At 66.4% G+C, this 23,810-nt stretch overlaps 1 protein-coding gene across 1 annotated transcript; it reads left to right on the forward strand.

Moving 5' to 3' along the window:
• The first annotated feature begins 875 nt into the window (after nt 1-875).
• On the forward strand, nt 876-23,687 carry ADAMTS13 (ADAM metallopeptidase with thrombospondin type 1 motif 13). The gene is made up of 28 exons (XM_053667690.1): nt 876-992; nt 1,280-1,346; nt 2,537-2,670; nt 4,478-4,561; nt 4,779-4,903; nt 5,015-5,161; nt 6,056-6,196; nt 6,523-6,685; nt 7,213-7,317; nt 7,583-7,734; nt 7,830-7,893; nt 8,873-8,999; nt 9,132-9,280; nt 9,585-9,705; nt 10,332-10,412; nt 11,291-11,472; nt 11,756-11,891; nt 11,972-12,101; nt 13,507-13,684; nt 14,285-14,405; nt 16,140-16,269; nt 17,095-17,277; nt 19,012-19,216; nt 19,911-20,229; nt 20,736-20,882; nt 20,989-21,165; nt 22,411-22,595; nt 23,240-23,687. The coding sequence occupies exons 1-28, from the start codon at nt 876-878 to the stop codon at nt 23,423-23,425; spliced, it is 4,056 nt and encodes a 1,351-aa protein (XP_053523665.1). The 3' UTR covers nt 23,426-23,687.
• Nucleotides 23,688-23,810: the final 123 nt, after the last annotated feature.

A 23,810-nucleotide genomic window follows, 5' to 3' on the forward strand; every position in this document is an offset into this window, starting at 1 on the left:
TGAGCTGTAGGAAGGTCACTGCTGCCGGGTGTGAGGACCGGGAAGGGGAGTGGGGGACCGGGAGGCAGAGGCCGGTTAGTGCTGATTCCAGATGCCTGCCCAGGCCCCTGGTGGTGCTGCTGGGCTTCAGGCTGTGGGTCAGCGTGGGTCACGGAGAGACAGCAAGGAGACAGTGCCTGGGGTGGAAGGCCTGTGAAGGATAAGGGGGGTGCAGCCCGGGCAGGGCGTGGGCCCAGAATGCACTGATGGGCGTCCCCCCCCCCCATCACTGAGGGCCAGGGGAAGCAGGCAGGGGAAGGCGGCAGGTGGAAAGCTACCTACTGAGACCCCTTTTCACCAACCACATTCTCTGGGTTGGGGGCTGTGTCCTGGGGGTGAGAGAGTGTGACCAAGAACCTCCCAGGCAGTGGCGTGGCCTGCCGGGCGGGCTGAGGTGCCGGCCTGGCTCCGTGACTCTGTCCCTCGTGAGCAGGCCCAGAAGGAGCCACAGCTGAGCTGAGCAGGAGGGGCTGTTCCCCAGGGGCAGGTCCTGTGGGGCAGAGCTGGAATCTGCCCCGGGTGAGGAAAGGGTCGAGGAGAGGACAGCGGAATGTTCCAGAAGGCAGGGGTGTCCACAGAGGAGGGCAGCTTGAGGGAGGCTGAACTAGGGTGAGAGCCCTGGGCCAGCGCTCCCTCCGCTCCTTCCAGCCTGGGCCCCTTCCAGCCCTGGGCCGGGTGCTTGGCCCCCCCCCCCCCCCAGGGGAGGGCAGGAGGGTGCAGCGGGAGGAGCCTGTGGCTGCTGCCCGCTCCTCCGGGCCCGCCCTGGGAGGAAGCTCCCACGAGTAAACACAGCTAGCGCCCCGCCTGCCCAGCAGGGTCTGTCACATTCCTCACTGATGGGCCAGCTGGTCGCGGTCAGGATGTGCAAGCCTCACCCCTGGGGGACCTGCGGGCAGGCAGTTCTCACGGCCGCCTTCCTCCTGGGCTGCTGGGGACTCCCTGCCGGACCGCAGGTGGGTGAGTGTCAGAGCCGTGAGGCCCGGGCTTTCTGGGTGCTGAAGCGGCTCCCAGGGGAGAGAGGTGGCTGCCTTGGGGTGTCCTTTAAGCTTCCCGGTTTGCGCTGGGGGGGGGGTGAAGCATGCCCGCTGAGGAAGGTGCTGGTCTCAGGTGGTCCGCTCAGCCGGTCCCGTCCCCACGGCTCCTCTCTCCGCAGCCCCCCACCTGCCGCTGCCTTGCCTCTTGCCCCTTCCCCCTCCCTGGTGTGCCCCCCTCTCTCCTTACCTTTCCCTCTCTCCTGCAGGGACTCCTTTGGGCTTCGGAGCCCGAGGAGGCGCCTCCCCACCCGCACCCCGATGTTCCCTTGGAAGGTACTTACCCTCGCATGTTCCTGGCGAGAGCTCCCCAGCGCCTGCAGGGAGTCTCACCATTGGGTCCGGTCCGGGGTTTTTGGTGGCTCTGCTGGGAGGGGTCAGAGCCGCGGCCGTGGCCCCTGGGAGTGAACTTCCTGCCCAGGGGATGACAGCTGGCCGGGTGTTCTTGACGGAGCTGGGGTCCGGCCGTGGAGTCTGCTCAGTGTCTCCAAAGAATGTCGCTAGGGGCTGGTGCCCTCCGCCCCTGGGCCTCCGCTGACAGACTCCTGTTGGTTTCTGGCCACAGATGTTAATAACATCCCTTCAGGGAGAGCAGGCTGGGCACCAGGTCCAGCTGCAGCCACAGCCCTGCCCCGTGGCCTGGGTGCTAGTCTTCGGGCTGCTCCAGGGAGCCGGCTTCTTTCAGAGTGGAGCCTCTGGTGCCCTTGATCGAAACACTGGTGGGGACCTGGGGCCCCACTTGTAACTGGCTTCTCTGAGGTCTGGGGCTGTGGGGGGCCCTTGCTGGGGAGGGGTCGCACAGTTTCTGGAGCACCAGGACTTTCCTTGCCATGATGGAGTGACCTGTTCTCCAGTGTGTGCTCAGTGTGGGGTTTGGGGGTGACCAGGACACAGAAGCCACAGAGTAGCCCCCCCACATCCCACATTGCCACCCACACCCTGAAACACCCAGTCACTACTGGTCCCGGGGCCCGTGAGGTGCCTGGAGAGGCCATCCCCCTCAGACGCAGCCCCTTCTGTCCTCTTAGCTGGCCGGTGCCATCAGTTCTCATGGTCACCGTGTCCAGAGAATGACAGAGCTTTCGATGTCTCAACCCTCTGAACGGGTTTACCCCGGAGGGTCAGGAGGCCCTGGACCTGTGTTCGGGGTGCCAGGCTCCCAGAAGGCCGGGGCGGGGGCGGACGGGGCAGGTCACTGTCACTGTGCCCCCAGGAGGCAGGTGTCCTCCTGTTCCCTCACATCACCCACGAGAAAGCTGGGGCTCGGGCCTACCAACTCCCTAAGTGGTAAGTGACCGAAACAGGACCCCACCGCTGTGTCTGGTAGCCCAGGAGCACAGGGTGACAGAGTGGCCTGGCCGTGGGGACCGTGAGGGCCATCAGGGAGGCTGACCAGGCGCCTGGAGCCTCGGTTTGCCTGCTTTCTAGACCCTTTGGTCTCACCGTGCCTCCTCCTCCCTGGCCAGGCCGTCCGTCCTCTCTCCTCCAGAGCCAGCCCCTGCCCGTCCTGCACCTGGGGCTGCTGGTGGCCGTGGGCCCCGACGTCCACCAGGCTCACCAGGAGGACACGGAGCGATACGTGCTCACCAGCCTCCACGTGGTGAGTGCCCTGTGGGGCGGCGCTGCCCGCAGGGCAGGGGGCTCGTCCAGAGCCGCCACCAGCCCGCCCTCCCTGCTCCGGAGCCTCCGCACACAGGGCCTGCCCTGCGGGCGGGGCTCCTGGCTTACCTGGTAGTTTGGACTCGCTGCACACCTTGCACTGGGTCACGCTCCAGGCCCGGGGCTGAGGGGTGGGGACAGGGGTCTGCCCTGTCCTTCCTCCTGCCCCTCTCACGGGGGTGGAGATGGGACAGGTCCCTCTGCGCTCCCTAGTACACCCTGCAGCCACCTGCTACTTGGGTCCCTTGGCGGGGGTGGGGGGAGACCCTCACCTGTGGCTTCTGCCCCAGATCCACAGGCACCTTGGTCTCCCGGGGGACAGGCAGGGCAGCAGGCAGGACTCCCCATTGTCTCGGGGACACAGAGGCAGCAGAGAGACAGGTGTGCGACAACCCGAGGCTCCCGTTCCACTCACTGACTCTGCGCACCCCGGGCCGGCGGTGGGAGAATTCCCACGTGAAGTGTGCACAGCCCAGACCTGCTCGGGGCTGTCGGAAGCTCACCCGCCATTGGGGGGTCGATAGCAGAAGGTCACCGGCACCCAGCGGGGCGCGGCTAGACGCATCGGAGAAACCCACACGACGTATACACTACGTGAAGAGCAGTCCGGCCAAAGTGCTTTTCGGAGCATTTAGGGAATTAATCCCAGCTGCGGACCAACAGCCCAGGCCCCGCCCCCATCCCCTGGGAGGCTGCTGAGAGGGGAGGGGCGTGAGGAGGGGCTGGCAGGAGCTGTCACCTACAACGTGGGGAACTTAGCACCACTTGGTCCCAGCCTCAGGATGCCCGCCAGTCTCAGAGCCCCTCCTGTCCCTGGGTCTTGGGGTTACACCCACGTGGTAGCCCCTGGCAGGCTCAGTTCACGGTCAGGATCAGCCTGCTTAGCTCTCCACCTGCAGCCCTGGAGGTGACAAGCGTTTTGTCTAAGTCACTCTACGGCTGCTGTTTTCAGGCTTTGGGGGTCTCCCCACTTCGAACATGCTGAATATTGGTCACCAAGCCCGTGCTCCCTTGGGTCACTTGCCTCGTGTTACAAGGACCGAGGACAGCTGGGTGGTAGGTGGCAGACAGGCTCCTGCCAGATGGTGGGCTCGTGTGGTGGCCACTGTTCACATGGCCCTCGCCTGGTGCCCACTGCATTGCCCCTGAGTCTGCCCCCAACCACGGGGCTGCATCTGCATTCCACAGACGAGGACACTGAGGCTCTGAGGTCAGGGGACAGGGCCCTGGGTTCTCGGGCAGCAGCGGCAGAGCCTGGGGCAGTGGTCGCTGCGTCTCTCCCCGGTGCGGTGCCTCATTTAGAGGACAAGCTGGTGCCGACCGCCATCAGCTTCTTGACAGATGTGTGCAGAGAACCGGTGGGGGCGGCCCAGGAAAGGGCTCGGAGCGGGGGCATCAGGACACTTCATGGGCAGGGGCAGGTCTAGCCGCAGAGGTGGGGAGAAAGGTGTTCCAGGAAGAGGGGCGGCGAAGAGCAAGGACAGGGCGAATCGGCTGTGAGAGCAGCAGTGTTTGAACGGAAGGCTCCGGACCGATGACCGTTACCCATCCCCATGCTGTGGTTTCGGGGTTTCTTTTCTCTGCGCGGGTGCTCTGACAGTCTCCCAGCCTAAGGACTAGTGCTCTGGGTGTCCCCCACCCCTGCCACGCTGAGGGAGCCCTCTCCCCGGAGACCCCCAGGAGTAAGCACCTGAAGGGGGCTGGTGGCCGCCCCCGCCCAGGTCACCTTCCCGCCCGCCCTCCCCCAGGGTTCGGAGCTGCTGCGGGACCCGTCCCTGGGGGCCCAGTTCCGAGTGCACCTGGTGAGGATGGTCACCCTGACGCAGCACGAGGTGGGTGCCACGCAGCAGCCCAGAGTCTGCGCGGACCCTCTTCACCTCTTCCCGTGGAACCAGAGAACCCCGGGGGGTGGCGGGGGCTTCCGGCCAGCACTCGGTCTCCCCACCTGTCTCGCGGGACAGTAACAGGGTCGGTAGCGGTACCGAGGTGCCACAGCAGCTGCGCCCTGCGGGGGCGTGGGTAAACAAGGGCTCCGTCTCCGGTCCCCAGGGCGCGCCAAACATCACGGCCGACATCAGCTCCTCGCTGCGGAGCGTCTGTGAGTGGGGCCGGACGGTCAACCCCCAGGACGACACGGACCCCGGGCACGCCGACCTGGTCCTCTACATCACCAGGTAGCGGAGCTGGCCGCTGGGAGCTGTGCCCCCTGGGCCTTCCCGTTCTCTGCACCCCTCACCTGGCGGCAGGCAGGCGGGCGCCTCAAGGGTCTCTCCTGTCTCCCTGAGGTTCGACCTGGAGCTGCCTGACGGTAACCGGCAGGTTCGGGGGGTCACCCAGCTGGGGGGCGCCTGCTCCTCCTCATGGAGCTGCCTCATCACTGAGGACACCGGCTTCGACCTGGGGGTCACCATTGCCCATGAGATCGGACACAGGTATGTGGCCCCACGAGCTGTGTTCCGGCCCAGACCAGGAGCCGGGCAGGGCCCCTGGGGGGCAGGGCAGGTGGAGGCTGGCAGCGGACTGGTGCCTGAAGGTGCCTGCGCCCTTGACCCCACGGGACCAGGGAGTGTGGGGGGCGTGGGCTGGGACAAGGCCTAGGGCCCTGACACTTGGCGATTCCTGTGTAACTAAGGGACACTTAGGAAAGAAACGAGCAAATCAAAGTTGGCTATTCGAAAACACGGTTTGGCCCTGGCTGGTGTAGCTCAGTGGCTCAGTGGATTGAGCGCAGGCTGCAAACCGAAGGATCGCCAGTTCGATTCCCAGTCAGGGCACATGCCTGGGTTGTGGGCCAGGTCCCCAGTAGGGGGCGAGCGACCCCTTCCACCCCCACCCCACCCCTGAGTCTCCACTTGCCTCCGCCCCTGCCCCCACAGCCCAGGACAATTCCTCCATCTGTCGTGTTTGGAGGGAAACTGGAGCGGGAGGGATGGTCGGAGGCCTGCACATCTTCTCGGACACTGTTTTAACCCCCATACACAGTCCCGAGCTCGACAGCGCTGGCCCCCAGGTCGAGGGTGGTCCCCCGCGGGCATCCCCAGACTCACAGTGCCGCGGATTAGTGTGCCTGCACGTTTCTAACGCCTCTCGGTGTCCGTCCATCAGAAACAGGCGGGAGCCACCCGCGCGGCCCAGCTGGGGCGGGACGCTGTGGCCGCGCACCGGGGACTCGCTCTGCCCTAGGGGTTAGCAGGTGGCTGGCCGGGGGGCCAGGCGGTGACGCAGTGGGAGGACGCCCTGCGCTCGGTGGCCCGAGGGCGGCAGGCGTGCAGGAGCGGACCGGCGGGGGGCCACAGCCGCGCCCAGCACCGCCCTGCACTCCGCAGCTTTGGCCTGCAGCACGACGGCGAGCCCGGCAGTGGCTGCGCGCCCAATGGCCACGTGATGGGTGCCCCTGGCGCCCCGCCTGCTCAAGGGGGCCTGGCGTGGTCCGCCTGCAGCCGCCAGCAGCTGCTGCACCTGCTCAGGTAGCCGCATCCTCCACCCTGCGCCTTCCATCGCCCGTCAGCGCCCCCATCCCGTCCCACCGGGTGCCCCGCCCGGCATTTCACCAGCTTCCCTGCGCTCGCTCTCCCGGTGCACCCACCTCCGTCCTGTCCCCGCCCCGGGTACCACCCACCGCCCCACCCCCTTCCCTGGCCCCGCCCCCCGCGCTCCTCTCAGGGCCCAGCACCGTCTCCGCCACTACTTGGGGGGCGCAGGTGGAGAATTCTCATACCCCCCAACCCGAGCCCATCCCTGCACCCCGCCCCATCCGGTGCCCACCTGGGCCTGAGCCCGGGCCCTGTTACAGCGCAGGACGGGCGCGCTGCGTGTTGGACCCTCCGGGGCCCCAGTCCGGACCCGCAGGGCGCCCCCTGCAGGCACACCCCGGTCTCTACTACGGGCCCGACGAGCAGTGCCGCATGGCCTTCGGTCCTTCCGCGGTCGCCTGCACCTTCTCCAGGGAGAGCCTGGTGAGTGCCCATCTCCTGCCGGGGCCCAGCCTTCCAGCCCTCCCCAAGCTCCCCCTGCCCACGTCTAACAGCCCCTCGGCTCAGCTCGAGCCCCACTGTCCACTGTGGGAACCCCGGGCTGGCTGTCAGTCATTCCTCAAAATTCTAAAGTTTTGAACAAGGCCCCACATTTTCGTTCTGACTGGGCCCCACCAATTACATGGAGCCGATCCTAGCACGGCCTCCCGAGGCATTCAGCCTAAATGGGCAGGTACCAAGGGCTCTGACTCAGAGGGAGCTAGGCTGGAGGACTTCCTGGAGGAGGTGTCCTCCCCAGCTGAACCCTGCAGCAGGAGTGAGCGGGCAGGGGGAGGGGAGGCGAAGGGGGACAGGGGCCGAGGGGCCGAGATGGCCCTGTCCCTGTTCCTAGTGACCGAGTCCGCCCTGCCCACCCTCCCTGGCCACTAGCCCTGCCAGCAGCCTGGAGGGACCGTGAAGGCTGGACAGCGGCCTCACAGGCTGTGCTGGCTGCTCGTCCCTTCTCCCAGGACATGTGCCAGGCCCTGTCCTGCCACACAGACCCCCTGGACCAGGGCAGCTGCAGCCGCCTGCTCCTCCCTCTCCTGGACTGGACGGAGTGCGGCCCAGAGAAGGTCAGAGTGGGGGGAGGCGGTGTGTGTGAGGGGGTGTGTGCGGGCATGTGGGGGCGTGCTCACACAGGTTCACGCAGGGAGCTCGCAGCCTGGCCACCCTCACTCCGGGCAGGAGACAGGAGGGCCCGTGAGCCAGGGAAGAGGGCCCTGGAGTTTCCTGTGGTCCTCTGGTCACATGCATGGTGGCTGCACCTTCTGGTGCGGGGAGCCCTGTGGGTGCGGGCGCCTTGTGGGACACCAGTGCCCTGGCCTCTGTGCTCCGCAGTGGTGCTCCAAGGGCCGCTGCCGCGCCCTGGCGGAGCTGCCTCCCATGGAGGCCGTGCATGGGCACTGGTCAGCTTGGGGCCCCCCCAGTCCTTGCTCCCGGTCCTGCGGAGGAGGCGTGGCCATCAGGAGGCGGCAGTGCAACAACCCCAGGTACGGGTGGGGGGGGGGGGGGGGGGGGCGCCACCCTGCCTGGTTGGGCACCTCTGGGCCACCTCTCACGCCTTGGGTCTCATGGGCATTTGCAGACCTGCCTTCGGGGGGCTTGCGTGCACCGGTGCCGACCTGCAGGCTGAGATGTGCAACACCCAGGTGGGCCTGCTCCCTGGGCCGGGCGGCCCCTGGGCCCTGGGGGAGCAGAGGGGCCGGGGTGGCTGTCGTTTGCGGTTCACACCAGGAACTTTGAGGGTGCAGGGGTGCTGCTGACATCAGCACTGGGACCAGAGGGTGGGCACCAGGATCGTCCTGCGCCCAAGAGCGGGGCCCTGAGTGTCCCCTCCCTGCCCCAAGGCCATCTGCTACCAGAGCCCCCAAGTTGCTGTGGTGAGAACCATCTGTCTGTCCGTCCCCAGCACTGCACTGTGTGTCTGGGTTCTTCCAGTTACAAATTTGGGGGCAGACCGGCCGTTCTGAGTGCGACCCGTGGCATGGAGCGCGTGCACGGTGCTGAGTGGCCACCACCTCTGTCCAGCCCCAAAGCATTTCTGCTGCCCACAGGGGTGCCCTGCGCCCTGCCCTGGGGCCCCAGCCCCGCCAGTCCACTTTCTGTTCGGAATCACACAGCGCGTGGCTGTTCGCGTCCAGCTTCTTTCTCGTGCGCCATGTTTCCGAGGTCCCTTGCGGTGGGGGGGTGTCGGGGCTCCATCCCTGTTCATGGCTGCAGCCGCCCCACCACCTGGACAGGCCACAGAGTGTCCCCTGCTCTCACCCGCAGTGGTCACTTGGGTTCCTTCCGCCCTTTGGCTGTCGTGACCATCGGCCTGAGCCTCCCGTGCACATGGGCTCCTTCGAGTCCCTCTGGGGTAGACACCTGAATGCGACATGCGGGTCACACAGTAATTCTGTGTCTGGCTCTGTGAGGGACCCCCAAGCCTCTCCCACCCACCACAGCACACCCCTGGAACCTTCTCACCAGCCCCGGGCAAGGGTGCGATTTCTCCACACTCTGGGCAGCACCTCCTGTCTGTGGTACTGACCTTGGCCCTCACTGATTCCTGTCCACTAAGACCTGCCCTCGGTGAGGCTGCCCCCCCAGGACCCCCTCTGTGCCTGCCCCGCCCTCTCTGGCCAGGCCTGCGAGACGACCCAGCTGGAGTTCATGGCTGAGCAGTGCGCCCAGACCGACCGGAACCCTCTGCACCTGTCCCCAGGCAACGCCTCCTTCTACCGCTGGGGCCCTGCCCTGCGGCACAGCCAAGGTGGGGCCTGGGGCTGCAGAGGGGAGCGGGGCGGGGCCAGCAGCCCCACCTGGGCCATGCCCTGCAGGGTCACCACCCTGCCTGGGCCTTGCCACTCTTGCATCTGGGTCCCTTGTCCCTCCGCCTTCCCAGGGGACGCTCTGTGCAGATACATGTGCCGGGCCATTGGCGAGAGCTTCATCGTGAGGCGTGGGGACAGCTTCCTGGATGGGACCCGGTGTGTGCCCAGCAGCCCTCCCGAGGCCGGGACCCTGAGCCTGTGTGTGAGCGGCAGCTGCAGGGTAGGCGCGGGCCAGCAGAGGGCGCCTTTCCCGTGCCCGCGGCCCCAGGCGGGTCCCAGCACAGCCGAGGGCCTCCCCCCACCGTGAAGTTCCCACAGGGTGACGCTGGGACGCAGGGCTTCCCGGGTCAGCGTGGCGAAGAGCTGCGCTGTGACCTGCAGCAAGTCACGGCTTCCTGCGTGGGCCGCAGGGGCTCCAAAAGCGCCTCGTTTGTCTTGCAACGGAGCGTTCAGCGCAGTGGGCGTCCTGGGCCAGCCCCCCAGTGACACGCGCCCCGGCTCCCCTGTCACTCCCCTTCTCACAGACGTTCGGCTGCGACGGCCGGATGGACTCGCAGCAGGTGCCAGACGTGTGCCAGGTGTGTGGGGGCGACAACAGCACCTGCAGCCCGCAGAGCGGCTCCTTCACCGGGGGAAGGGCCAGAGGTAGGGGCGGCCCCTGACCCCCTGAGGCCGGGGCTGCCCAGGGTGCTGGCACCAGCTGCCGGGGCTGGGGCTGGGCGGTCCCCATGCTGGCTCAGCCCTGGCGCCTCCCAGCGGGCCTCAGCCTCCACCCTCCACCTTGCTGGCCTCCCTGCCTCTCCACCCGGCTCGGGTTGGGGGTGGGCCCGCCGTGTGGTGCGTCTGTAAAGGCTGAAGGCCTTGGCAGCTGCGATGCAGACGCTGGGCTGCCTGCCACGGCCGGCCGGCCTCTCCTCACCTGCCGCAGGAGTCCCATGAGGAGCGATGTTGTACCTGGAAAATCTCTGACCTGGATCTTTGTAAAAGAGGCCGGGTCAGTTGCAAAGTCAGTGCTCAGAGGGTCAGCGGAGGATTTGAGTCCCGCCTCCCTCTGGCAGGCCCAGCCCCGCCCCCTCGCCAGGGCCACGCCCCCACACTGTCCCTCCAGCCTGGCCTTGCTTGCCCCCTGTGCCGGGGGGCTCCCTACGGCCTGAGGCAACCCCATCGCATTGGAGCTTTCAGTGTTGAAGCCCTTTTTGTACCCCTGGAATCTGCTCCCCCAAGGGTGACACAGGTGACTGAGACCAACCACCGTCCTCTGCTCCCCCCAGAGTACGTCACGTTCCTGACGCTGACCCCCAACCTGACCAGCGTGTACGTCGCCAACCACAGGCCCCTCTTCACACACCTGGGTGAGCTGGCCAGGGGACACCCACCCACGAGGTTAGCCCCACCTCGGAGGCCGGGGGCAGGGTCCCCGCGACGACGCCCTCACTTCTGATGCTGACTTCAAGGTCGTGGTTCCCCGGACCACCGTCACATTGGATGGTTGCTAGAAGGGCCCCCAGAACTGAGGGACGTCTCGCTGCTGGTTCCGGCGGCTGACGGGAAGGAAACAATAAACCAGCCCGGGGAGAGACGCCGGGCAGGGGCCGGGAGGGGTCTGCGTGGCACCAAAGCGTGACGCCATGCACAGAGTGTCGCCAGCCCAGGGAGCTCATCCAAGCAGTGTCTGGTTTCTGGTGGGGCCTGATTGGCTGCTCACGTGGATAATCTCAGTCTCGGGGCGACCGATGCCCAAAGCCCACCAGGTCACGTGTTCCGTCTTCCGGGTGGGGCCAGACCCCTCCTGGAACAGAGGCGCCCCTCGCGTCTGCGGAGCACACCGGCCGGCCTGGTCAGCGCCGCCAGGAGGGGTTCTGCCTCCAGCGGGCGCCCGCGCCTGACCTTTGAGTCCATGGCGGGGGCACCTGCCTGTGGAGACTGTGTGAGCGTGCTTGGCAGGGGGGCAGCCGATGGTGCCCCCAGCCCTGGGAGGAGGCAGAGTTGCTGCTGTGAGGGAGCCTTCTCCGGTCAGGCGCTGGGTGCGCCTTGGAGGGTGGGCCCGCAGACCACCTGGCCTGGACACCAGGGCAGCCCACTCTGGGGGGTGGGTACCAGCGAGGACATGGCGGTGTGGCTGTGGAGGTTACCTCCCGTTGGGCCATTCCTTCAACTGGGACATCCTCTGGAAAGGGTGGGCACCCCTCATGCTGACGGCCTCGTCCGTCCCACCCCCCACCCCCCACAGCGGTGAGGGTCCGCGGGCGCTACATCGTCGCCGGGAACGGCAGCATCTCTCCCAGCACCATGTCCCCCTCCCCGCTGGAGGACAGCCCCATCGAGTACAAGGTGACCCTCTCGGAGGACCGGCTGCCGCTCCTGGAGGAGATCCGCGTCCGGGGACCCGTCCAGGACCACGTGGAGATCCAGGTGACCAGGAGGGCGCGGTCGGCCTGTGCACTCGCTCACGGACCAGGGTGCTGTCTTGCACCCACCAGGCACTTTAGGGCTACCTGTCCCCACCCCACCGGGAGCTGCCGGAAGCTGGGACGGTGTCGTTCGCTGTGCTGTCCCCAGAACCTGGCGTACGGTCGCCTCAGCAATGGCACCCTGAGCACAGAACATAGTCCTGGAGGAATGAAAGGTCCTAGGCTGGGGGGTGGGCGGGGCAGCGGCCGCCGGACCCGTCCGGAGCCCGTGTCCATCCTCGCAGGTTTACAGGCGCTACAGTGAGCAGTACGGCGACCTCAGCGGCCCGGACATCTCCTTCACTTACTTCCGGCCTAAGGTGCAGCCGGCCTGGGCATGGGCCGCCGTGCGGAGCTCCTGCTCCGTGAGCTGCGGGGCAGGTGAGGCCCGGGGCGGGGCTCGCCCGAAGCCTGGTGCGCCCCCTGTGTGGACGCGGCCTAGCCTCCCTCTTCCTTCCCAGGGCTGCACTGGGTGACCTACAGCTGCCTGGACCAGGCCAGGGACCAGTGGGTGGAGCCTGCCCTGTGCGGAGGGAGCCCACAGCCAGCGGCCTGGCCAGAGCCCTGCAGCCCTGGGCCCTGCCCTCCCAGGTGGGTGCTGAGTGCATCGGCTCCGTCAGTGTCCCCGTCCTACAGGCGAGGACACCAGGACATAGTGGCCACAGGTGGCAGTGACCCACACCAGATGCGCCTTGTCTGCAGGCGCACACGCCCCCTCTGAGCTCAGGGGTCACTGTAGTGGAGGAGACCCCCATGCTGGGAGGGGAACTCGGGGGTCAGGATGGAAAGCGCCTGGCTACCGCTGCCCTGGGCAGGTGTGCAGGACGAGGCTGCGCCACTGGGTGCGGGGCTGGGGCGGCCGGCCGCCTGCCCTTTTATACCCGCATCCATAGACCCGCTGCAGCTGCAGGGGACACCTGGAGAGCTGAGGGCTGGGCTGGCTGTCCTTAGGTAGTGTCCAGGCACCTGAAGGGACACCGGGCCCAGCCCAGGCCAGGGAAGTGAATCAGCGGGTCAGATCTGCCTGCCTCCCACCCTGTTCCCTGAGCCAGCCTGGGGACCTGCTTGGGGGCCGACATTCCGTCCCTGCCTCCCTCAGCTGGGCAGCGGGAGACTTCGGCCATGCAGCCGGCTGGCCCCGGAGCCGGTGGTGGTGGCAACCTGCAGCTCCCAGTCCTGCGCCCCAGGTGGGCACAGAGTGGAGTGCGGGGTGGACGCTCCCTGCCAGGGCTTGTCCCTGCGTTGAGCCCCGCCCCTGCGAGGGGCCCCTCTTCCAAGGTCTCTAGCCAGGTGCCACCATCCCGGTGGCAGGCAGTGTTGGCCCAGAGTAAAGAGGCTCCGGAACTACCCGTCGTCCAGGAGACCCTGGACGGGCCATTTCTGTCTCTGAGCTTTCGAGTCCCCGCTCGGGGAGAGGCTGCAAGGACGGAGTGAAGCCGAGAATTAATGCAATAGACGGCACTTCATCATTACCGTCGTCACTGCCACGGTGCCTCTCGGCCCCTCAGTGTCCAAGCTGACGGTGGCTTATTGTTCTGATTTGCTGCTATTTGGGTGGGTGAGTGGGGCAAGTCCCCTCCCTCCCGGGGTCCCAGTTTTGTTACCTGTCCACTGGGTAGGGGGTTGGCCTCAGTCACCGCTGTTCCCCACGTGGCTCTGGGGTCTGCTCCCCTCTCCCGTCCCCGCCGAGTGCTGGCCCTGCCCAGAATCCCCCCGACACAGCAGCCCAGGTGACCTGAGGCTCCCATGCATGTAGAACGACTTCCGGGCCCCACCAGCGTGGACCATTTGCACCTGGCACCTGCTTCTGAGCACCTGCTGGGTGTCGGGGGGGCCACCTGATGACCGGGCCGCAGGGGGGCCCCAGGCTTGCTTCTCTGTGGGGCCCCTCTCCGGGTTCTCGGATGCGGGCAGCAGGCTCTCCCACCCCGGTGGCCAGGCCGCACCGAGAGCCCGAGGGCAGAGGCAGGGCCTGACGGCTGTCCCGGGCCTGCAGGTGGGTGGCGTCCGGTGCGTGCCCACCCGCCTGTGGAACAGACCTGGCCACACAGAATGCGGCGTGTGTGCCGGGGGCTGGGGGCCTGGAGGTGGCTGCTGGGCCCTGCTCCCCGAACAAGAAGTCGCCTGCTCCTGAGCCCTGTGCCGGGGTGTCATGTCCACTGGACTGGGGCCACGTGAGTGTCCTGGGCAAGGGGGTGGCTGGGGCACCCGAGTCCTTGACTGGTCCAGAGAATGGGGAGCCCCGGGTCCTGGCCAGAGAAGATGACCCTTCTGCAGGGCTGCTGTCTGCCAGGCCCCATGTCCCAGGACAAACTTAGGAACAGGCCTTAGGGCCCCCGGGAAGCCCCTCCTGCTGGCAGGCTGGGCTTCGAGACCCCGCCCTGTTAAATGTTGGCCGGCCCCAGCCACACAGCAAAACGCTGTCTGGCTCGTGCCTGGCGCCCAGAGGCTCCGGGCCGGGTGCTGGTGCTTTCAGACAATGGTCCTGCCCGCCCTGTCCCCCAGGGGCTGCTGGGGACTGCTGGCCCGGTGAGCAGGCCAGTCCAGCCCCTGAGCTCCTGCTCACAGCCCCGCCCCCAGGGGCCACTCAGTGCTTCTGCAGAGGGCGCCCACGGCGGGGGGGCGGCGGAGCAAGTCTCCCTGGAGCGGGTCGGCCAGGAGAGGCGGGCCCGGGGGTGCTGGCGACCACTTGTCTCTCCCGAAGAGATCGGGAAGGGTGGGGTTGGAGGGCCTGGAGGCGGTGCACCTAGACCCACGAGTTGTCGCCCCTGCAGCGGGACCCCCAGCCTCCGGGGCAGGAGGCCGCGTCCCCACCAGGCAGCGCCAGGCCGGGGGCTCAGGCGGCACACGCGTGGACGCCGCTGGCGGGGCCGTGCTCCGCGTCCTGCGGGAGAGGTGAGGCCCGGGCACCCGCACCCGTCACCCTGCTCGCACCTGCCTGCGTCGCGCTCGCCCAGCGAAGCGTGTCGGTGGCTTCCGGACGAAGCAGACTGCACGGGGGCGCGACACGGCGTCCAAGGGGGTAGGGGCCCAGTTCCGGCGGCCACGCAGGGCGTTCGGTGACTGGCCCGAAGGTGGGAGGAGATCGGGAAGCTGGGCGTTACTGGCGCCCGGAGCGCATTGCTTCAGGTCCAGAAAGGCTGCAGGAGACCGGCCCCAAACTGAGCTCTGGTCTAGGGGCCAGGCCAGAGGGACACGGTGACCTGAAGGTGGGCCACCACAGGACACAGGCCAAGGTCAGCCCCCACCCGTATTCTGCCCGGGGCCCCCTGCCTGAGCTACAGGGCAATCTGAGATGGCTGCTCCTTGTGCTGGGCTTGGAGGTTCCCGGGGAAGCCAAGCTGTGAATCTGGGCTGGCTGCTGCCACGCTGGGCCTGGGGCTCAGGGAGGCCGGCTGTGCTTGATGGAGAAGATGTAGGAAGTCGTGCAGCGGGAGCCAAGACCAGCCATTCATATGGAAAAGCGGCTTGGGTGGGCCTGTGAGTTGGGTGGGGCCCGTCTCCGGGAATCTCCGAGGCGGGTCAAACAGCGTTAGCCAGGTTGTTGGAGACTCACGTGAGGCACTCATCTGCCAGCTCTGTGTGGGGAGGGCCCAGAAAAGGGACAATGGCCTCTGCTGGCCTTGACACCAGACACCTTAGTCTCCCGCTGCCACTGGTGCCTCCGCCCCCCCCCCCCCCCCGCCCCGGTGCTGGAACCCAGAGGAGTGAGTCTGAGTGCATCCGAGTGCGGCTTCTTCAAGGGGAACTGCTTGGGGCCCCAGATGTTCCTTCCACCAACTCAGTCCCTGCTGGTTTTGCAGCCAGAGTTGTGGGGACTTATCTTCCTGACTGGAACCCTGGGCTGGGGACCTGCTGTGGGGCGGGGACTCCTCGCTGCCGAGATATCCCTCCCGAATTTTCATTCGCCACCCTTGGATGTGGGGCCCGCCCCTTCGGGACGGATGTGGCTTCTGTTCCGTGGTTGTTAGCCTTCCATTCAAGTTGGTTTCTGACCATTCTGAGTGATGCTTGGTCTATATTTTAGTTGTAATTTTTAAAAAACATTTCATTGATTTTTATTTTTAGAGAGAGGGGAGGGAAGGGAAGGAGAAAGAGGGAGAGAAACATCAGTGTGTGGTTGCCTCTCGTGCGCCCCATGCAGGGCACCCGACCGCCACCCAGGCATGTGCCCAGACTGGGAGTCGAACAGTGACCCTTTGGTCCTCGGCTGGCACTCAGTCCACAGAGCCACACCAGCCAGGGCCATTTTAGTTGTATTTCCGATGTGGTTTTGCCGAGAGGCAAGCCGTGTGTGCCTGGGCCGCCATCCTGCCCGGAAGCCCGACAATCTTTTAACGCCTCTCACTGGACAATAGCAGCCGGCACTTGTTCGGCACCTGCTGCGCGTCTCCCAGCCACTTCCTTTCTCCCCTTTAAACATCTGTATGCACATCCCTGCGAGTGAGGCACGAGCCCATGAACAACCCTGCGGCTCAGAGAGGTTTAGTCATTTGTCCAGGGTCACCCAGCTGGTGAGCGGCAGAGGCGGGACTCGCACTGTCTGCTAGAGCTCTGCAGAGAACCGGGCGCCTGCGCTGCTGCCTGACCCTCTTCTCGGGGCGCGGGGTCCCCACTTTCTCCCCACAGGCCGGATGGAGCTGCGTTTTGTGTGCATGGACCTGGCCCTCAGGACACCTGTCCCGGAGGAGCTGTGCGGCCTGGCAAGCAGGCCGGGGAGCCGGCAGGAGGTCTGCCAGGCTGCCCTGTGCCCGGCTCGGTGAGTGGGGAAGCCGGCTGTGCAGGTGGCAGCAGCCCGGGTCCCCCGGGCTGGAAGGCGTCTTACCCTGGGGTGTGGCCTCCAGTGGAGTTCTTGGCCTTCCTCCCAAGACCCGAGTCTTGGCGCCGTGCCCAGTGACCTGCAGAGGGGGGCAGGTGCCGCCGGCTGTGTGAGGCTGGACCGCAGGCACCCCGTGCCCCTGCCTCACTCCCAGAGCGGGCCAGTTCCCCTGGCCCGGCCCCCTCGGGGACTGTGGCCCTGAGCCCTGCCCCGACAGGTGGGCGCCTTCCAAAGGAGGCAGGCAGCCAGGCGGTCCTGGGGGGCTTCACAGGCGCTGGATGCAGGATGCTGGGGCGCACATGGTTGGGGGTTCATTCTGTCTTCACCTGCTCTTTACTGAGCACCTCGTAATGCCGGGGCTGGGGCTAGGGGTCACAGCAGGGAGCCGGTCAGACAGGCACCCTGGCCCCTGGGGCAGACGCTGGGGCTCGGGGAGGTGGACGGCAGGAAATGCAGGTGGGAGGCACCTCGTGCGACGGGCAGCGGTTGGTGCCGTGCGGCAAAGGGCTCCCCATCGGAAACAGACGTCTCAGCGGGACCTGGGGTGCCCCCCTCCCCCACTGCCTTGTGGGTCCGTCCGATTTTGCCCTCATCTTTCCCTTCTGTGCTGTGGGCTCTTCCACGCGCTCTCGGTCCCTGCAAAGCCTCCCGGTGGCCGTCTAAGGCTGGTGCCCCGAGAGCGCGCCCCTCTGGGCCCTTCCTGGTGTGCGGGAATGGGGGAGCCCTGGCTTCTCTGGGCCCTGCCCTGACTCCTGTCCGCCCCAGGTGGCGGTACAAGCTGGCAGCCTGCAGCGTGAGCTGTGGCGGGGGGCTCGTGCGGAGGATCCTGTACTGTGCCCGGGCCCACGGGGAGCACAAGGACGAGGAGATCCTGCCGGACACCCAGTGTCAGGGGCTGCCTCAGCCAGAGCGTCAGGAGGCCTGCCACCCAGAGCCCTGCCCACCCAGGTCAGCAGCCCTAGGATGTCCGGCCGGTGGCCTGAGCTCGCGGTGTGTGCAGACGCCAGGCCAGGTGCCATGGGGACTGAAGGACAGCTGATGGCTCAGGGGACTGTTCTGAGGACACAGAACCGCCTGGCAGGCTGTGCTGGGTGTGGGTGTGGGGGTGTTGGGGGGAGGCAGCAGTGGGCAGGGCCCGTGGGTGGGCCCAGTGGGGACCCAGCATGGAGCACGCCAAGGACACAGGACAGAATGGCACCAAGCCCGAGGGGCACAGGGAGAACTGACACTTGCTGCCTCGTTCCCAGTTCTTCCGGGTTTTCCTCATGGTGCTTCTGCATTTTTAACAACGGACTCTTTTCCATCTGGTCCGGAAAGGCACAAACGCACCTGCGTGCGCTGCCCCAGGTCTGACAGGTGTCACCACAGGCCCCTGGGTCTCTTGTTTTTAAAGAAATGTGTCTTGCAGATAAGACCGAATTTGAGTGTTAAGCCCTGAACTTGCTCGTGGTTGATCTGGGGTGTGTTGCAAAGTCGGGAGCAGACTTCGTTTTCCCAAACCGCTGACCGGCCTCATTTCTTGGCTTTTCCCTGGGGGCCCTTCGGTCGGCCCCCCGGTCCCGTGCATGTGGGGCCCGTGCAGGGGCTTTCCAGCACATTCCGTCAGCTCGCCCTCCCCCGCTCCCATCCTCCATCCCCAGGTCGAGTTGTCTCAGACAGGCGGCACTAGAACCCGCTCGCCCCCCACCCCACAGCGTCTGCCGGTTTCCCCCTTTTCTTTCCCCGTCACATTTGGGGGTGATCTGGGGCTCATGAGAGTTTCACACACGTGAAGTCCGCCTGCCCCTTGGAGGCTGCCGTGGCCACTCCGGCCCCATCGGGTCCCCTCGATGTCCTGAGATGTTCCGGGGGTGCCCGAGGCAGTGCTGTCCCTTCTCCGGGGCTCGGCTCCACCCGCCCAGCGGGCGGCGGCCGCTCTGGCACGTGCCCCCCGGCCACGCCTTGGGGTTCTGCCTCATCGCCCTCGGTGGTCGCGGCGGCCACCGTGCGGTCATTTCCACTCATCGTCCCCCTCCCTGCGGTGGCAGCGGTCTTCCAAGGAGAGGCAGGTCTGCCTCTCGGGGGCGTGGGGCACTGTCTGCAGACATTTCAATGGGTTGTCACCAGTGGGGCCAGGGATGCCACCAGCACCGAGCGGGTGGAGGTCGGGCAGCTGCCACGCACGCACCCCCAGCTGCGCACACAGCGCAGAGCCGGCGGCCCCAGACGCGTGTGGGGCCGAGGGGGAGAAGCAGGCAGGTTCCCAGGGCTCTGGTCTGGTCCACTGTCGTCTCCCCTGGAGAGGCAGCGGCGCGGGCCGCGGAGGCGGCGGCGCGGGGGCGAGGTGAGGACCGCGGCCGCAGGCGTCCCGTCCCTGCTCCGGTGGTGTCGGCCGCTCCCATTTGCGCGGGCGTCACAGGGAGGTGGGCGGGGCTGGCCGAGGCGGAGATGTTTTCCCTTTTGCTGGCTGCTGCCCCGGCCCCCGTGACTCGGACCAGCCACGTGGTGGTTGCCATATGGGCTGCGTGATGATAGAGATGGGGACGGGGAGGAAGGTGGCCTGCCTGCAGCACCCTTCCCGGGCCAGAGCCCCAAACGGGAGGGCTCAGGGCCCTGGACCTGTCCCAGGGGCTGTCCGAGGAGCCCTGGGGACAGTGCCACCCTGTGTGAGGCCAGCCCCTTCTGGGCCCTTCTTCTCCTCAGGTGGAAAGTCACGTCCCTCGGGCCCTGCTCAGCCAGCTGTGGCCTCGGCACCGCCACGCGCTCCGTGGCCTGCATGCAGCTGGACCAGGGCCACGACGTGGAGGTGGACGGAGCGGCCTGTGCGGCTCTGGTGCGGCCGCGGGCCAGCGTCCCCTGCGTCATGGCCGACTGCGAGCGCCAGTGGCACGTCAGCACCTGGACACAGGTGAGCGCTGCTGCTGGGCTGAGGGTCCTCACTCACCAGGCCCCTGGGAGCTTTGAACCATTGAGGCCCCCTGAAAGGAGATGGAGAGCCGAGTGTGTTGGGGAGGGGACAGGTGGGCCACCTACGGGCAGAAAGCAGCGAGACCTAGAGATGTGGAGGCAGCTGGGCCTTAAGGGGCGCCGGGGTCTGGAGACGTGGGAAGGTGGAGGGCACACAACTCGGTCCCAGTCAGACAAGCGGGTGCCGTCCTGGGCCGGTGCCTTGTGAGGCACCAGGAAGACGGCGGTGAACAGGGCCGGGTCCTCCTCAGAGGCTCGCTCCCGGGGTAGGGAAGAGGCGAAGCCCATGGAAGGCCGGGGGTGTCTGGGGCGGGAGGTGAGGGCTCAGGTGGGGGTGGTGCAGGGCAGGGGGGCAGTGGGGAGGGGGCCGTGCCACCGGCTCCCTGCTCGGAGGTTGGGAGAGACAGAGGCTCAAGGGTGGCAGACAGGGACCTGACCTTGAGTGCCCGCCCCCCCTTCCCGTGCGGCCCACGCAGGGCAGCCTCTCCAAGCCTCAGTCTCCTCGTCTCTGGAGTGGGGGCGGGTGCCTGCCTCCAGGGCAGTGCAAAGATTGCACCGGGTCACGCCTGGCCCGTGGTCACCTGTCCTTGTCACGCTCCGTAAGGGACAGCCCGACCGCTCTGTCTTCCTGGCAGTGCTCTGTTTCCTGTGGGGATGGCACCCAGCACCGGCGGGTCACCTGCCTGGGACCTGGGGCTCAGGGCCCCGTGCCAGCCGACTTCTGCCGGCACTTGCCCACGCCAGCGACGGTGCGGAGCTGCTGGGCCGGGCCCTGCACAGAGCAGGGGCCGTCCAGCCTGGCACCCCGAGAGGAAGCCACTGCTCCGGGACGGAGCACAGCTGGCCCCGCTGCCGCCTCCCTGGAGTGGCCGCGGCCCTGGACCCGCCTCCTCGCCCCAGCTCCCCGGACCCAGGGGCTCCTGCTGGGGCCCCAGGAAAGCCCCATGGAGTCCAGTAGGTTACTTCCTTCCTGTCCAGGTGGCTGGCCAGCTGCAGGAGGGGTGGCAGGGACACCTGCACCTGGGACACCTGGGATGGGTTCCTTGTGGGGCTGCACGGGGGCCTGTCCTGTGGCCGCAGCACGCGGTCACTAGGATGGGAGCAGCCGGGCTGCAGGGACGGGGTCAGCAGGCTGGGCCCACAGCTGGCCCCTTTCCTCACTGGCCGAGGGCAAATTCGACTTTGTTATCACCAGGGAAGGTAACCAGAGGTTTCAGAGTGAGGCCCCGGCCCGTGACCCAAAGCCAGGCACCCCTTTACACACAGCCTCCCTCGCTGGGGCCCCCAGAAATCGCTCTGTACCCTGGATGGTGACATCCTCCTACCCAGGAGGTCCCCACCCCTGACCTGAGCAGGCTGCCAGCTCAGGCCCTAACCCAGCGTGGGAAGCCCCCCGCCCGGCTCTGCCCTGTATCCCCCTCACTGGGTGCTCTGCTGCCTGCACCCTGCTCCCTGTCCAGGTCCCTGTGGCCAGCAGCTCCTTGAGCCCACGGGAACCATTGACCTGCGAGGCTCCGGGCAGGCGGACTGTGCGGTGGCCATCGGGAGGCCCCTGGGAGAGGCGGTGACCCTGCAAGTCCTCGAGAGCTCCCTCAACTGCAGCGCTGGTATGTCTGGCGCCATGCGAGCCCCTGCCTGTCAGCGGGAGGTTCCGACATGGTGCTGCCAACTGGATCGGGGGAGCCTTACCCTCGCCGCACCCCAACTTCCCAGGGGACATGTTGCTGCTTTGGGGCCGGCTCACGTGGAGGAGGACGTGCAGGAAGCTGTCTGGCGGGACTTTCAGTTTCAAAGCCAACACCCTGGTGGTGAGGCAGCGCCTCGTGGGGCCGGGAGGCGGAGTGTTGCTCCGCTATTCCAGCCGGCCCGCCCCGAGAGCCTTCCACAGAGGTACGGCCAGGCGCTGGAGCCCCACCGCCTGAGGCTGGGGGGTGGGCGCTGCTGCCAGTGGCGTGGGCGAGGCAGACAGGCAGGGGGCCCGTGGGGGCCAGTGTCCGTCTGCACGAGCTGTCAGCACAGGGTCTCGGACGTGTGCCACCCCCTGCCTTCTGGGACCCTTGGGCAAGATGGGCAGAGGCGGGCTCCAGCCACATCCTCGCCCATCCCTCGGGCCACCATGGCCCCACACCCTGGCCCAGGGGCTCATGTCCTTCAAGATCCTTTTAGATCCTTCCGTGGGTCGCTGTCCCCCAGCCCTGCTCCCACGCACAGTCCTCTTTTTTGTTTTTAAAGACTTTATTTATTTATTTTTAGAGAGAGGGGAAGGGAAGTAGAGAGAAACATCAATCGGTTGCCTCTTGCACGCCCCCTGCTGGGGACCTGGCCCACCACCCAGGCATGTGCCCTGACTGGGAATCAAACCAGCAGCCCTTTGGTGCACGGGCCGGCACTTGATCCCCTGAGCCACACCAGCCAGGGCCACAGTCCTCTCATCTCATTCTCCACACAGAGCAGGGCATGTGCACGCTTGCGCAAGTGTGCACACGCACACCTCGTGCAGAGAACAGCACCCCAGGGACCCCGGCTCACCCTCTCCCAACAGCCCAAGCTGGCTGACAATGGCTTCCCCAGCCAGTTCCAGAGGTTTTGGGGTCCCCGCCCCAGGCCTCACGTGAGAAGTGGGACACTAGGGGGCTTCTCCCTCCCTGGAGGTTTGATGCTGCACAGGTGCCGCACGGTCTGGGGCCACCTGCCTGCCGTCGCGTGGCTCCTCACCACCCAGCCACCCCCACGCAGGTGCCTGCCTCAGGGGCGGCCCAGGAGGTGCAGGCGGGAGGGGCTCCGGTGGGTCGGAGTCCCTGCTTGTGCCAGGCGCAGGGTTAAGCTCTTTCCCGCCTGTGACTTGGCCGAGTCCTCCTACAAACTGCCCTACCCAGTGTCTGTGACCTTCACTTTAAAGAGGAAGGGGCTGAAGCTCAGAGGGTGGAAAGCCTCCGCCCAGGGCCCCACGGAGGGAGGTGGCAGAGGTGAGAGTCAGTGAGGCTTCTGCTTGGCCGTCCTGACCTGGACCACAGGGCTGTACTGGCCCACTCACTGCCCCCCCCCCCCCCCCCCCGTGAGCTGCCCCGGCCTCTGGCGGGAGTTAGTGGTCTTTCGGTGTCCACACCCAGTCCCTCCACCTGCTCTCCCCTGCAGAATGCGACACACAGCTCTTTGGACCCTGGGGTGAAATTGTGAGCCCATCGATGAGGCCAGATGGCAGGCCTGTGGGGGGCTGCCGCATCTTCATTGACGTGGCTCCGTGGGCCCGAATCGCCATCCACGCCCCGGCCACTGACGTGGGCGCTGGAACTGCAGGATCTGGTGCCAGCTACATCCTGGTGAGGTTACCATGATGGCGACAGAAATGGGCTGACTATTGCTGATTCTGGAGGGCTGTCCCTGGGGACAGGGACAGGGGGCGATGGGCTAGAGAAACCTTTGACTTTATTTGAGACCAAAAACCTCAAAATCAGAGAAAGAATGGGAGAAAAGACCCCGCTTACTCACTTTCTGCACTTACTCACCAACACATTTACTGAACCCCCCAGAAAAGGGGAACAGGAAAGATCTTCCCCGATGTAGACAGGCCTGATGTAGCCCAGGACCGAGGAGTAACTTCAGAGCCTGGTATAACTTTGCCAGAAGAGGGGCCACCCCCTCCCGGCTGAGGTTTCCTGTGTTCTGGGAGAATCGTCCTCTGGGAGAATCGCCCTCTGGAAGAGGGCTTCCAGCCTGGCTTCTGGAATCAGACAGACCTGGGCTCCAGTCCCACTCTGGCACCCCAGCTGTGTGTCCTTGGGGAAGTGGTGTGAGTTCTCTGAGCCTCAGTTTCCTGGGGAGGATAATAGAGTCTTACTGATAGGGCTGGTGCACGAGACTAAAAGGGGCCCGGAGGGTGCGATGCCTTGCCCATCGAGGGCTTCATGAATGCTAGCTGACTCTCACGGTGGCCGGCCCTTCGGGGCTGCCCCTTTCCTCCCAGATCCGAGACATCCACAGTCTGAAAACGATGACATTCGGCGGGCAGCAAGCACTCTACTGGGAGTCAGAAGGCAGCCAGGCTGAGATGGAGTTTAGCCAGGGCTTCCTGGAAACACATGCCCGCCTGCGGGGCCAGTACTGGACACTCGGATCTACAGCTCAGGAGCCCCACGGCGCCCCGCCCTAGCTTCCTCTCCAGGCACATCCCTCAGTTGGCCGTGGGGTGCCTCCTTCCCGTTCCCGGAAGGGAAAGGAGGGAGCCAGGCATTTCTGAGCACCTGTTAGTTAGGTGCCTGGGCAGCTCGGGAGTGCTTTCTCCATTTGAATTTCATCCAAGCCTTTACCACCTCCTCCAATGCGCAAAACGTTAGGGGCGGGAGGGGGGACTCTCGGGAAAGCCCTTTGGATATCAATAAACGGAACCTGCGGTCTGACTGGCGATTTCCTCACGTAACGTGTCCAAAACGGGCTTGAAGACCCACTGCTCGGCACCTCCGGTCAGTAGAGTGTGGAGTCACGATTGCGCGCTGCTGCTGGCGTACGAGTTAATTCTCTGCGAAGTCCCGCCCCTA

Source organism: Artibeus jamaicensis, unplaced genomic scaffold (genome assembly GCF_021234435.1).
Source record: "Artibeus jamaicensis isolate MK-2021 breed Jamaican fruit bat unplaced genomic scaffold, CSHL_Jam_final contig_471, whole genome shotgun sequence".
Classification (NCBI taxonomy): domain Eukaryota; kingdom Metazoa; phylum Chordata; class Mammalia; order Chiroptera; family Phyllostomidae; genus Artibeus; species Artibeus jamaicensis.

Coding starts and splice junctions, on each gene's coding strand:
- ADAMTS13 (XM_053667690.1), top strand. CDS start 876: ATGGGCCAGCTGGTCGCGGTCAGGATGTGCAAGCCTCACCCCTGGGGG. Junction 5,162..6,055: donor GCCCATGAGATCGGACACAG/GTATGTGGCCCC, acceptor TGCACTCCGCAG/CTTTGGCCTGCAGCACGACG. Junction 21,166..22,410: donor CCCGAGAGCCTTCCACAGAG/GTACGGCCAGGC, acceptor TCTCCCCTGCAG/AATGCGACACACAGCTCTTT.